We start from the raw sequence: 13,756 nt of genomic DNA on the forward strand, positions 1-13,756 counted from the left end.
AAATGTTTGAGGACTTACTTGCTCTGATAGTGGAAGAAAAATCTTCCCAGTTACCAGTAACCGAGGTATATTAAAAAAGATAAATCTCTATTGCAAAAACACCTTGTCTGGTTTGCATTTGTACTTTTTCCCTAGGGCATGAAGAAAAAGGTCTTGACTGACCTTGGAAGGGACCCTGCCAGGGGCACCCCAGGGCCTAGCCTTCACAGCAGGGTCAATTTAGAGGCATAGGAAAAAACAGTCTTCTAGTTTTAATCCTCCAAATGCCACTTCCTTCAAATGCTGCCAGGGTGATGGCTCTGTGCTGAGCACCTTGCTGTGGTCTTGCAGCTGCTGGAATGGGACAACTTCAATGTGCCATCCAAAACTCAGTCTGCAGCTTTAGAGAAATTCACTTTCCTTCTCCCTTCTTGTGATAAATTGGAGTGGTCCTGACTTGCCAGCTGGTCCCAGGGAGGTAAGAAAGCACTTAACATAGAAACTGTACCTTTTTCCCCCCCCGATATATCAGTTTAGGGTAGGAAGAGGGCACTGGGAGAAACTTCTCTCTTGCTTTACTCACTGGTGGTCTCTTCCACAGAAACAAGAGAAACTGCAGTCCTTTTCTCACGTCTTTCCTGCTGGCTGATGATTCCTGTGTGAAGCTCTGTGGGCCTACATGCTTCCCTCCAGCAACCCAAGGGTGGGCAGAGGCAGAACAGCACCATCCGCAGGAGGTGAGGGATGGCCTTGTCTAGATCCTAGCTTGTCTTGCTCTTAACTGAATGCCACACGTGAACCGTGTCTCATCAGACGAAGCTTGATCCCAGCTCATGACATACAGAAGCTGTTAGGAGCTGGGATTTGACAATGCAATGAAGCACTTCCGCTTGTTTGCTCTGACCTGCATCTCCCAGAGTTTGGACTGCTTGTTTAGGGTAAGCAGATGCCTGTGAGAACCTGGTACTGAGTGCTAACCTATCCTGCCATGCCTTGAGCTTCAAATTTCTCTCCTGGGCTGGGCCCGCTGCAGGAGAGGTTTCTCTAAACATTAGCCTCTTGAGAAGTACAGGGCTTCAGCATGGGGCTGGCCATAGCCTTGGCCCCTTGGGACGTGCAGAGCTTTGGCCTGGGGCTGGCTGGAGCCCTGGTGTCTCCTATATTAAGCGCTGGGGTGTGATGCTGGCTGGCAGTGTTGTAGTCGGAAAGGTCATGCTTCACCTCCCGTTTTCCATTACAGCTGATTAGGACAGAGGATGGTCTAAGTCCTTTTAAAGTTTTCTCTTGGAGCTCTTCCTGTCCAGGTTTGCTTTAAGGCCTGTTTTGGCAGCAGTTTTGTGCCAAGATCAGAAACCTTTGTGCAAATGAGGCCCTCCTTCCCAAGAGGGGTGTTACCAGCCTTTGCCTGTGGGAGGGGAGTGTTTAGCTGAAGCTCTGGTATCTTTGCTTGGGCCCCATCGTTGTCCCGAGCCCTCTCCTGTCCTCCCTGGCGTGTCTCGCCCTGCCTGGACGTAGCTGCGTTCTCCGCAGAGGTGCTCCGCACGAGGTAAGCCCCGCTCCCGGGCACGCCGTTGCGTGTGGCAGCCTCGGCTCGGCAGCGGCGCAAGGTTGTGCCCGTGTCTCTGCCCCTCGGGTCTCCGCTCGGGGAGGTGCTCTGCACAAGAAATGTGCAGGGAGCAGCTGGGACTTGGCGTCGGGCATGACTCAAGGCTTGTGCACTCCAGGCAGCAGCGAGACAGAGACCTTGGGAGGAAGGCCCTGGCCGTGCAGCTGGCAAAGGCCAAGCTGGGGAACCCTGAGTTAATCTCAGCCCTGACTCTGCCCTGCTGGAGGCACCTGGCCAAGCCTGACCCAGGCCTCGGGAAAGCGCCACTGCAGCCGAGCAGGTACCAGTGCTGAGCCTCTTGCTGCCTCGTCTTCCCCTCGCTCTTGGGAGAGCACCCGCTCTGCAGCCCGTGAGAAACTGCCGGTGCCTGCCGCGGAGGAGCGGGGTGATGCTTCCCCACTCCTCGGCTGGGAAGACTGAGACACAGAGTGATTTGGAGAGTGGCCAGGAGCATGACTCGTGCTGGGGTAGCTCTGGGAGCAGATGCCTGACCTGAGGTGGCCTGTGGTGTGTCCTTTCTCTTACTATAAGCTGCTCTCGCTCTTTTTATTGTGCGTCACCAAGCCAAGACCTCCGCTGCCCCCTTTCAAAAGAGCAACAGACGCAGGTGGGGGGCTGAGCCCTTCTTCCATGCGTACAGGCTGTGCTAGCAATCCTGCTGCCAGTATATGGTAAACTGTTCTCAGTTTTTGATGACATGTACTTTTGGAATCCTTTTACCTGGCAGTACTGACAGGGGAGACCTGGCTTCAGTTATCAAGAGGTTCCTACTGTAAGCTTCAGAGAACCACCTCAACCCCCAGCAGAAATCTGAGAAACCAAATTGTTGTCTGCACACCCTTATGAACAGCGCTTTCCTCGCTTTAAGTCCAAATGTCTAGAGTAATCATGGTTCTGCTGGATGTTGGAGAGCAAGGCAGGAACCTGGGATAGCCCTGGGAATAAATCAGCTTCAGACAAGACTGCTGCGCCAGGAGACTGTCCCCTGTCCTGCTTGTTGCCTCAAAGTGACGAGAGCAGGCTGTTTCCTTCCCCTTTATACTCTGCTCAGTTCAGGCTTCTTCAAACCTAGAAAGCAAATCTGGGACTGGGACACTTCTGCCTTTCCCCACGCAGAACTTGCTGGCCAGGGCTCTGCCAGCCGTTGTGCGGAGTGAAAAGGCCCTCGATCGAAGCTGGAGTGGCCAAGTCCTGCCCTCGCTGGCTCTGCTGAGGCTGGACTAGCTCTACTTGCAACCTCTGCAGCTCTCGATGCTGCGGAGCTCCTCATCTCCCTCTCCACCACTGGTTTTCCATGCTCCCGACTGTTGGGGCAGCTCACCCAGCCCGGGATTTCAGCCCTGCTCGGCCTCCGATGGATGGTGCTGTGAGATGCCTAGAATTGACAGCACACAGTGCACCTTTGGCAGGGCTTCTCGATGCCAGCATCCACAGCACCTTTGCACAGCCTGACCTATCCAGCAGAAGCCCTCAATTCTCTTGCCTGTGTCCCTGACCCCGATGCCCCCCCAAAGTTTTTATGGCAAATTAAACCCCTTGAACTTTTTCCCAGGGAAGGCCACAGCAGCCTGGTGGCTGACACGTGCCAGTGCTGGGGTTCCCAACTGGTGCTTCTTTTTGCTTTGGGTGGACGGAAGTGCTGGTTAGAGCTGGCTGTGCCAAGGGGCACTGCTTTGCTCTCACCGAGCGAAGGGCCGTTTGGAAGTGGTGGTCGCCGGACGGGCTGGGGCAGGAGGGCAGAGCTGGCCGCAGCTCCGCAGTGCGGGGCTTTTATCTGTTTCAGAGGGTCCCTGCGCGGTTGGCACCGTAACTGTCTGCTCCAGGACATCCTGTCCTCGTGGGGGCTAGCAGCATCTGCAAGTGCCTTGAAAGCACTTGACTGTTTAGACTATGTCTAGCGAGGTCAGGGCTTTGGCTTGGCTGGGACAGCCCAGCTCCTGTGCGAGCACCACGAGGCGCATTTCTGGGGAGCTCCCTTGCGGACTCGCCTCTTGCCAGCCCTTCCTACCCCTCCGGCCTGCGCTTGGGAGCCGCCAGCGTGGTGTCTGTGCCGGGGGCAGGAGGCGGCTCCGTCATCTGTTTGCCGTTTGTTTGCGTACCCGGCTCCTCCGGGCGGGAGGACGGGGAAGAGTGGAGTGAGTGCCCTTTGAACGGGCTCCAGCAGCAACAGGTGGTGAGAAAGGCGAAGCGGAATGGCTCCTACTGGTGTAAAGGATACTCCTCTCTCCTCGCACTAATCCAGCTCTGTTACACCCAGTATAGAAGGGGCCAGTCTGGCCAGGCGCTTCCACACTGTGGATGCTGCCCTCCCATCAGCTCCGACCACCCTCTGCGACGGGAACCCCAGGTAAGGGGCCGGGGGGCTCTGGCCGCGGGGCCCCGCGGCTGCCTGCTCTGCCTGCGCTCAGGTTCGCAGCACCTCCGTATGGCCGCGGGGTGGGAAAGCCAAGCCCTGAGTCCACGGAGCTGACTGTACCGCGTCTGTCTGCAAGGGCGTTGCTGCCTCCCCAGCTCCGCTGCGCGGGGTCCGCGTGTGGAAGCAGACCTGATCGCCGGCAACCTCCCTCCGCAGCCCTCTGCCCCTCGCTGCAGCCCTTGTCCCAGTAAAACCTGCAGGAGCCTCCCCTGTTACCAGAATGGTTACTGGCGTGTTTTTTTCCTGGGATGGGCTGTCCCTGCCTCGGGGACAGTCACGCAAGCTGGGCAGGGAGTTGTGTTTCAGGACTGTGACTGGTGCTTATTCCTGTCTGGTGGCTGGGCAGGAGGTAGGGCTGCGGGAGCCGGGGAAGGAACAGGAGCGGTGCCGTGAGGCTGGAGCGGACGGCGTGGTGGCTCACGCTGCTGGCCTGGCAGCCTGCACCAGGGTACGGGCGCCAGCGGGTGCTGCATGGGCGCCGACGGGTGCTGCCTGCACCCCTCGGCTAGGGGCAGCCCAGGCAGGAGCTGCAGTGACCTGGCGGTGCACAAGCCCGGCATGCGTGGGGGCACTGGGCTGCTGGGCTGGGGGGGGTCGAAGGCCCCCGAGCAGGCCAGGGCTAGACCTGTGCCCCTGCGGTGGCACGGGGCTCTGCTCCACCGGCAGCTCTTGGGGGACTTACTTCTTCCGGCGCCCATGGGCCAGCCTGGGGCCAGACCCAGCGTCTCCTGCCCTGGTGTGGGGTTGCACCGTGGCCACGCTGCCCGTTTGCACCCCTGGAGGCCCCATGGCAGTGACAGGTGCTGGTGTCAGAGCATTGATCGTCACGGCACAGCAGATAGCGGGGCGCGATGGGGCGACGCAGGGATCAGCCGCTGTGCGGGGCCCAGCTCGATGCCACCAGCGTGGCGGCCAGGAGAGGGGGCATGGCCTGCTGCCAGCCCACGGCTCTTTGGGGGCCGTGGCTCTGGCATGGGGTGCGGGTGCAGAAACGCTGCTCAAAGCCTGATGCACCCCCCTGCACGCAGGTGAGCCGGGCCCCTGCAGAGCCGTGCAGAGGAGCTGTCACCTTCTCTCCTCTCTCCTGCAGAAGCCTTGCTGAAGCCGTGAGCAACGCACCGGAGCGGCAGGGCTCCCTGGAGTCTCCCCATGGAGCAGGATGGCAGGCCAGGCAGCGCTCCGGACGCTGGGGGGGGTGACGGAAAGCCCCCCGCTGAAATGAGGGGCAGTGCAGCCCAGCCTGCCCCAGCAGAGCCTGCAGCGGACAAGGCTCCGGCTACCACAGCAGACAAGGCACCAGCTACCAGAGAGGATCAGGATGGTGGAAAGAAGGAAGAACCCACGAAGGAGAAGGCCTTGGCTGCTGTAGATGGTCAGGATGGGGGGAAGGAAGAACCTGGAAAGAAGGTGGCTTTGGAAAAGCCTGAAGGAGGGAAGACAGAGCCTCCAGGGAAGACAGAGCCTCCAGAGAAGACCTCGCCTGCTGCAGAGGCTCAGGGTGGAGGGAAGGCAGGGCCCGCAGAGGGGATGGCCTTGTCTGCAGCACAGGCTAGGGATGGAGGAAAAGAAGAGCCTACAAAGGAAAAAGCCCCAGCTGCTGCAAAAGTGCAGGATGGAGGGAAGAAAGCTGCAAACGTGGAGAAAGCCCCAGCTACAGCAAAGGCTCAGGATGGAGGAAAGAAAGCAGGAAAGGTGGAGAAAGAGGCTGACAACCAGAAGCAGCCGAAGGACCCCAAGGCAGCGCGCCCCGTTCTGCAGCAAAGCCTGAGCTGCCCAGCTTCCTGCCAAAGGTACCCGTGTGTTGCTCGTCCACCTGGGAACCTGCCTGCCAGAGTGGCTGTGCAGACGGTTGGCATCCTCCTAGGATGGGGTTCCCTCCCCTCACTGCTCCCCCTGTCCTGGTGCCTGGGGTCCCCTGGGCAGAGGTGGGTGCAGGGTGCTGCTCTGGAGTTTGGCTCTGCTGGGCCCAGCCAGGACCTGCTTTACCTTCTCCTTCTGCTTTCAGGGTGCCAGAGGCAGCTGCGATGGAGATGATACCAGAGGAGACAACAGCAGTGGAGGCAAAAGAGACTCCGGCAGCTCCTGCCACGGAGCCTGGCCCTGCCCCGACAGCCCTGGGAAACCTGCAGGCTCCAGAACAGTCCATCCCCGCAGCTGAGCCTGGCGCTGCCCCGGGGAGCACTGGCACCCAGGAGGAGAGGACTTTGCTAGAGCCCGCCAGCACTACAGGACAGCCCCAGGCTGGCTTGGACGCAAGCCCTGCAGGGGCCCCTGCCTCTGCTCCCGGGGGCGCGGAGGAGCCGGGCCCTGAGCCCCAGGGGCAGCTCCCCTCGCCAGAGGCAGAGCCACCACCCAGCCCCTATCTCACCCCTGACTTTGGGAAGGAAGACCCTTTCGAGATACTGGGTAAGGCAATGCCACCTTCTAGAAGCGTGTTCCCTACCTTGCCCTCAGTCTGGCGGGTGCTGGCACCCTGGGATCGGCCGTCTCGCCCGCAGCAGGCTAGCAGCCCCGGGGTCTGGCGCCAGCTCTGCCTGCCTGCCGGCTCTGCTGCCCGCCTGGGACACTGGCTCGTGGTCTTGGCTTGCTGCCCACTGAGCGGCCTTCGAGCTCCTGTTTCACTGTAAACAGGGCTAAATGTGTCGTGTCCACTCCCCAGGCTTCTCCGAGCTAGAGCATGGCACGCTTCTTGATGCTCAGGGCTGCTGGAGAGGAAGAAGAGCCTGTCCCTGTGGCAGCAGGTGTGACAGCCACCACATGGCTGGGTGGCAAGGGACAGCATGTCCTGTTGTCCTGCGCTGTCCTCGCAGGAACAGCCGTGGAGGGCAGGCTGTGCCAAGCTCTCGGGCAAAGGGTGCTCGCGGGGCTCCTGCGAGAGCCGTTTTCCGCTGTCTGTGTGCACAGCGCGTGGGGAAGGGGCGGCCCGGGGCTGGTGCGCAGGGTGCACCTCTCCGGGGCTCTGTCCTTGGGGCTGAGCGCGGCGTGCAGGACAGCAGGGCAGCGCGGAGGGGTTGTGTGATGTGCAGGATGGTGGTACGCTGCCACGCAGGATGGTGGCGCGGAGGGGGCAGGAGGGCCCTGTGAAGGGGGCAGGTGTGATGCACAGGGAGAGGCTGAGCGTGACAGCGGAAGGTGGTGGCCTGGAGAGGGCGAGCACGGCACGCAGCAGGCGGGCAGCGTGGAGCAGGCTGTAGCCATGCAGCAGGATCCCGTGGGTGAGAGCAGAGGAGCTGCTGTCGGGCAAGGGGAGGCCCTGATTTAGGGCCAGGCTTGGTGCCTGGCAGCATCCTGCCCCTGTGGTCCGGGGCTGGGCCTGAGCACTGGCTGGGCCGTGCCGCTAGGTGCCAGCCTTCCTCCGTGCACGGGGCCGAGCTCCGCGCCTGGGGCGTTCCCAGGTGCCCCCTGGGGTCCCCAGCTGTCCTGGCGATCCCAGCCACCCTTCAACTCTGCTCTCTTTCCGCAGATGACGTCCCTCCACCACCTGCCCCCTTTGCACACCGCATCGTCACGCTGCGGTCTGCCAATGTGAGCACCCAGTTCAACCTCAGCACCAAGGACATCCTGGGAGGGTAAGAAGGGAGCCCTGGGGCTGCAGGGAGGGCTGAGGTGCAGGACATCTTAGTTTCCCCCCTGGCCCTGCCACTAAGCTGCCATCAACCTTGGCAGTAGCTCCATGTTCTTGATTCTGGGAAGTAAAAAGGCCCTCGGAGGGTGGGAGAGCCTTCAGAAGCCCTCCTCCACCTGGTTTTGGAGCGATTTTCCTTGCCCCAGTACAAGGCTAGGCTCCCTTGGCACTGAGGATGAGAGTCCTAGCTGGTGGCTAGTGATGACTGGGGCAGATAAGTGGCAGAGCTCTGCCTCTCAGGAGAAGTGCCTTGGGTTGATGGGACTTCTCTAGCTGTGGAGCGAAGGTGATGGAGTCCTCCCCTGCACCCTGGGAAGGATGGCGCTAAGGGAAGTGGAGAATAGCATGTTACGGAAAGTCGGCAGCACACAGGATTAGCTGCCCCAGCCTTTTGTAGGGAGTCGGAACAGTCTGAGGGTCCCTGGGAGCCTGGGCAGCCACCCACGGTATCTGCCTTTCCCTCTCTACAGGGGCAAGTTTGGTGAAGTCCGCACGTGCACAGAGAAACAGACAGGGCTCAAACTGGCTGCCAAAGTCATCCGGAAACAGGGTGCCAAGGACAAGGTGTGACTGAAGTGCAGCGGGAGCGGGTGTCTGAACATGTTCTACCTAGGGGGATTCCTCTTGCCTGCGTTGCCACAGGCTGGCGTGAATGAGGTGGTGTGTGACAGCATCCGGCCCTTGCGTGTGTGCAGTGGCTGGTTTAGCCTCAGGGCTGAGACAGGGCTTGTCCTTGGGCCAGTGGCTTGGCCAAGGTCTGATGTACCTCCTGTGCTGCTGGGGGGCTCGTTCTGCAGGAGATGGTGCTGCTGGAGATCGACGTGATGAACCAGCTGAACCACCGGAACCTGATCCAGCTCTATGATGCCATTGAGACACCCCGGGAAATCATCCTCTTCATGGAGTTGTGAGTGCCAAAGTGGTGGTGGGGTACGGGCTAGGGGCTGGGCCTGATGCTCGCCTGAGGGGGACCATTGTGGAGGCTCTGTGCTGTCTCTGGAGGTAGGTGCAGACCTGCTGGCCCATCTCGCCCAGCAGTAGCACTAAGCCCCAGGGAACATTTCCCCCAGGCCTTGCCTGTCCCTTCTAGGGCTCCTGCCTCATCTTGCTCGCAGGCAGAGGCAGGTCTCTGCCTGTGCTTTGCCCAGGATTGGTATCTCCTGCAGTTATAGCTGTGCTCAGAGCAGGGCATGATTCAGGTCCCTATCTGGCAACCTTCCTGCACAGCTCCTGCTCTCCCTGCCCACTTGCACCTGGTAGGGCTGGGACTGTGCTGCCCAGCTCTGCTCCATGAACCTGGGATGTCCCAAAATGATCCACTCTGTCCCTTCCTCTGGGAAGGGGGTATCCAGCCCCAGCACCCCAGGCACCCCACTTTGGCTGTGCCCGTGCCGGCTCCTGCTTTCTCCTTGAGCCTCTTCACAGCACTGCTGGTTTGGGGGGGGGGAGACTGACCTGCATGGGGCGGAGGGTGGGGAGAGCCCGGGTGACCACGGTCCATCCTCGTGCAGCGTGGAGGGCGGCGAGCTCTTTGAGCGGATCATCGACGATGACTACCACCTGACAGAAGTGGACTGCATGGTGTTTGTGAGGCAGATCTGCGAGGGGATCCGCTTCATGCATCACATGCGCGTCCTCCACCTCGACCTCAAGGTGCGGAGCTGGGGCTGGGCAGCCCTGGGAAGCAGCCACTGCCGCCTTCCTCCAGGGTGCTCGGCACCAGGGCCGAGAGCAGAGGGACGGTCCTGCCTCAGCGGCAGCTGCTCCTGGGCTCCAGGACCTGCTTGCTGGTCCTGGCTGGATGTGGGCATCTGGATGTGTCCTGCAAGAGGGGCTCTGCATGGGGTCCCAGCTTTTCTCAGCAGCCCTGTCTCCAGCCTGGAGAAGGACAGGCCAGTGCAGAAAGGCATTTTGTGTGGTCTGAGTGCAGAGCCTGCAGTCTCTGTGGAGAATTGCCGGGGCTGGCCTCCACCTAAGAGTCTGGGAGAGGAAGGGGGTGCAAAGGTGCAGGCGAGGGAGGCAGCTGTTGTTTGCAGCCACTGAAACAGAGACCGCCTGTGGGCAGCCTGCCCCCCGCTCTGCGTGCTGGCCCGAGGCCTGCAGCACCTGGCCGGCCAGGCTGGGGCAGCATCTCCCTGACACCAGCTAGCCCCAGAGCATTGACCTTGCAGGGAGCTGCGGGAGGGTTTCCTGCAAATCAAGGTTGCTCTGGTTGCGGGTCAGGGACACTTGTCCTGCCCATCAGTTCCTCTACAGGACCCTGTGACACACAGGCCACCAAATCCCTGTGCATCCTCTGTACTGGGGATGTCCCGTCTCCACTGGGCTATAGCAGGTGGGGAGCTGGGCTCTGATGAAGGGGCTCCCTGTCCCTACAGCCTGAAAACATCCTCTGCGTTGCTGCCACTGGGCACATGGTGAAGATCATCGACTTTGGGCTGGCTCGAAGGTATCTGTTCTTGTTTTTCCTCTCTCCTCAGTTTCTCTTTATCCTTCCCCTCCTACTCCCTTTCTTTGCTCTTACTTGCCCTCTCACTGGCATGTGGGACATGGGGCACTGCCCCAGCCCTGCGGGGAAGAAGAAGCCATGGTGGGGCCAGGAGTGCTGGAGACTTCTGTCTGCAAGTGGCTTTGGCTGTCGCACTGCCAGATGGCCTGCGCACCGCAGGGGACAGCGGTTGGGAGCACTGTAATAACAGGCTATCTCTGGCTGACGCAGAAGGGAGCAAGGCCAAGCCAGGAGGGTTGGAGAGGCGTGGAGAGCCTGATGGGAGCAGCCTTGGCCTTTCCCGGAGGGATGGGGGGTAGCTGGTGGGGGCAGCGGTTTAGGGACAGCCTGCTGCCTTCCTGCTGACTTGGCTCCTTGACTTGCAGGTACAACCCCCGGGAAAAGCTGAAAGTGAACTTCGGCACCCCTGAATTCCTGTCCCCTGAGGTGGTGAACTACGAGCAGGTCTCCTATTCCACGGATATGTGGAGCATGGGTGTCATCACTTACATGCTGTACGTGAGGGGGTGTGTGGCGGGGGCCCTTCTGCGGCGCTGGGGCAGAGCTCCGGCTGCTCAGCTGCCCGGCAGGGAGCAAGTCTCCAAACCTCCCTGGGCTGCAGAACACCCTGCAGCTCGGTGGGCTGGCGAAGGGTGCTGGGGGGGCGGTGCTGGGCTGCTCTGTGAGCAGATGGGCATCCAGGGCTGTTTGCTGCGGGGCTGGGAGGCCAGGAGGGGGGCAGCCAGGAGCGGGGCCGGGTGCCGGGGTGCCGGGGTGCGTGCGTGCAGACAGGAAATGGCTCGGCTCTGCCAACCGCGGGTGGGAGTGCAGCAAGGTGCCAGCAGCCAGACACTGTGTCCTTTCTCCTGGTGCCAGCTGCTCTGCCTGGGCAGGGCCCTTGACCCGCAGGCATGAGACAGCCACATCAAGATTTGTTTTGCACAGGAGGAATTTGGAAGGGGCTGAGAAGTCAGGCTGTGTAGCGCCCCAACCCAAAGGCACCTGGCACCTCACCCAGCCCTCTCCTCTCTCCTAGACTCAGTGGCCTCTCCCCCTTCTTGGGTGACAATGACACAGAGACACTCAACAATGTCCTGGCTGCCAGCTGGTACTTTGATGAAGAGACCTTCGAGAGTGTTTCTGAAGAGGCCAAGGACTTCGTCTCAAACCTCATTATCAAAGAAAAAAGGTTTCAGGCTTGCAGAGGTCGTGGTGGGGCTGAGGGCAGGTGTTCTCAGATCTGTGTGCTCACTTCGACCAGCCCATACGTACCAAATACCTGCTGTCTGCACCCATGCTGGGACCAGCAAGGTCCCTCAAACATCTGGGCATGTCTTCTAGGGGTCTGGGCAATGAAAACCGGTTGCCCAGGGTGATCCTGACCACGGGAAGTTTCTGGGGACCTAGAGCTCATGGATAGCTGGAGAAGGGGTTGGTCTAGGGGGAAAGTGGCCCCTGGGGGTGCAGGGCCAGGAGGCTCATCCCAGCTCTCTGTCAGGGCAGCCCCCGTGCCCAGGGCAGGAGCACAGGGTCACCCGCTTTCCTCTTGCCCTCAGTGCCCGAATGAGCGCTGCCAAGTGCCTGCAGCATCCGTGGCTCAACAACCTGGCAGAAAAGGCCAAGCGCTGCAACCGCCGCCTCAAGTCCCAGGTGCTGCTCAAGAAATACGTCATGCGGAGGCGCTGGAAGGTGCGTGGGGGCTCCATGAGTAACTGGCTGAGGGGCAGGAGGACAGCTGAGGACTTCCCCTCTCTGCACCATCTGGGAGAGCTGGTGGAGAGGTGCTGCCAGCCTCTGTGCATCGTGGCAGCAGGGCTGTGTTTGGGGAGCATGGGTCTGTCTTGCTGTCCTGCTGGCAGCTGTGGGGCAAGGGTTTAGGGACATCAGAGGCTGGAGAAACGGCTCCACAGCACCATGGGTCCTGACCTTGCTTGGGTGCTCCAAATGTGGGTTCCCCTTAGACATAGATGCCTTCATGGTTGTCCCCCTCCAAACAAATTCCAATGGCATCTTTTTGAGGCAGAAGTGTGCCAGGACAGAGTGAAGAGGATGCTTCCAGGGCTGTGCCCCTCTGAGCTGGGGGCTGGCTCATCCCTGGCAGTGACCATGTGCCTTCCCACTACCCCACACTTCCTTCCTGCGAGGCAGGGCTGAGCTGGTGCCAGGGTGGCTGTCAGACGTGTGAGGGCTTTATTTCATGTGGTCAAAGCAGCTTCACTAGGTGGAAGAGCTGCCACCTCCACAGCTCAGCTCCTGAACCTGCTCTAAGAATCTGTCTGTTTCTGCCCCAAGATCTGCAGCCTTTGCTGTCAGACTAGCATCTCTTCCTTCCTTTTTACAGAAAAACTTCATCGGTGTATGTGCTGCCAACCGGTTCAAGAAGATCACCAGCTCGGGATCGCTGACAGAACTGGGTGTCTGAGCTCAGCCTCCCCTGGGAGGAGACTGAGCAGCGTGTGAGTCAAGGCCAAAGAGCAACCACTTGGAATAGGGGCTTGCGTGCTGCAGAGCCTGGTCCTGGGACTGTGCAGGAGAGTGACACGTAGTTCTTGCTTCTGGATGGCAGTAGGATCTCTGCTGGGTTTAGACCCTGCCTGCTTCCCACCTTGGGGGTAGGAGTGAGAGGCTGTGGAGAGAGACAGCCTGGTGCCGCGCACATGTGAAGCTCGTGCTGCTGTGAGGTGGCTGCTCTGGACCCCATGCTGCTGTGAGATGCACACTGCACCCCTGCTCTGCACCTCCCACGAAACCACTGCCTTGGGTCTTGCTCTGCTGCATCCTCTCCCTCCTCTGAGACTCTTGCCCTGCCCTGGCTCTGAGCTCCTGCGTGACTGCTTGGGGGCCAGGACCCCGTGGGGTTTCTACCCCAGACCCTACCGCTGCAGAGCTGCTCTGTAGAGATCGTCCCGCCCTGGGGCAGCATTGCTGAGCTGGGATCCCCATTGCTGGCAACACTGGCAGACCCTTCCTGGAGCGCCGGGCCTCGAGGCTGTCCGTGTTTCTGCAAAGCCCGTGCTCCTGTCCGGACTCCCCAGGGCTGGGAGGCCACCGCTTACTGGTAGTTGTAGATCTCGTCTCTGGAACAGCTGCTCTGGATTTCTGGCCCCTTTGTGCCTCCTCCCCACCTGAACGCACTGTGTCTCTGTAAGGTGCAGCTGAATGGTGCTTGGGATCCCCTGTGCCAGTCGCCCAGCACTGCTCTGCGGTTGCTGCTGGGCATCCCCCCTCCTCTGAGGTGCCCGGTCCTGATGCAGGGGTCTGCAAACTCCGCTGTGCTGTAGCATCGCTGCTCCGTTTGCATTTCTTTCCCATGACCTCAGCAGGGAAAGGCCAGTCCAATGATTTGAGCGCTCCTGTCTGGACTGGCTCTACATGCTTGTCACTACTTCGGACCTAAGATTTGTGCGTTCAGCCTGTAACTGCTGCAGCCCTGCCCTGGGGTAGTTTTTGTTGGACCCAGGAGTGCCCGATCTCTCTTGCGTTTGGCTCTGCTTCCAGCCGGAGCGCGATGGGAATGGTCCTACCTGCCAGGCCGGGAGCTGCACCCTGGAAGCGGGATGCCGGAGGGGCAGGTGTGGACCTGCACCCTGGTGAATTAGCGTGTGGGCTGGGGCCAAAGCACCTCCTCCCCCGCCGGGTGAG

The 13,756-nt window shown here is 60.5% G+C and overlaps 1 protein-coding gene across 1 annotated transcript; it reads left to right on the forward strand.

The window, feature by feature from the left end:
• Positions 1-5,219: 5,219 nt before the first annotated feature.
• Positions 5,220-12,623, forward strand: MYLK2 (myosin light chain kinase 2). The gene is made up of 12 exons (XM_062589564.1): positions 5,220-5,408; positions 5,550-5,791; positions 6,007-6,407; positions 7,465-7,570; positions 8,097-8,190; positions 8,424-8,533; positions 9,138-9,279; positions 10,005-10,075; positions 10,501-10,629; positions 11,151-11,303; positions 11,671-11,803; positions 12,456-12,623. Exons 1-12 carry the CDS (start codon positions 5,220-5,222, stop codon positions 12,534-12,536), a joined length of 1,851 nt encoding a protein of 616 aa, XP_062445548.1. The 3' UTR covers positions 12,537-12,623.
• Positions 12,624-13,756: the final 1,133 nt, after the last annotated feature.

This window comes from Rhea pennata, chromosome 16 (assembly GCF_028389875.1).
Source record: "Rhea pennata isolate bPtePen1 chromosome 16, bPtePen1.pri, whole genome shotgun sequence".
Classification (NCBI taxonomy): Eukaryota; Metazoa; Chordata; class Aves; order Rheiformes; family Rheidae; genus Rhea; species Rhea pennata.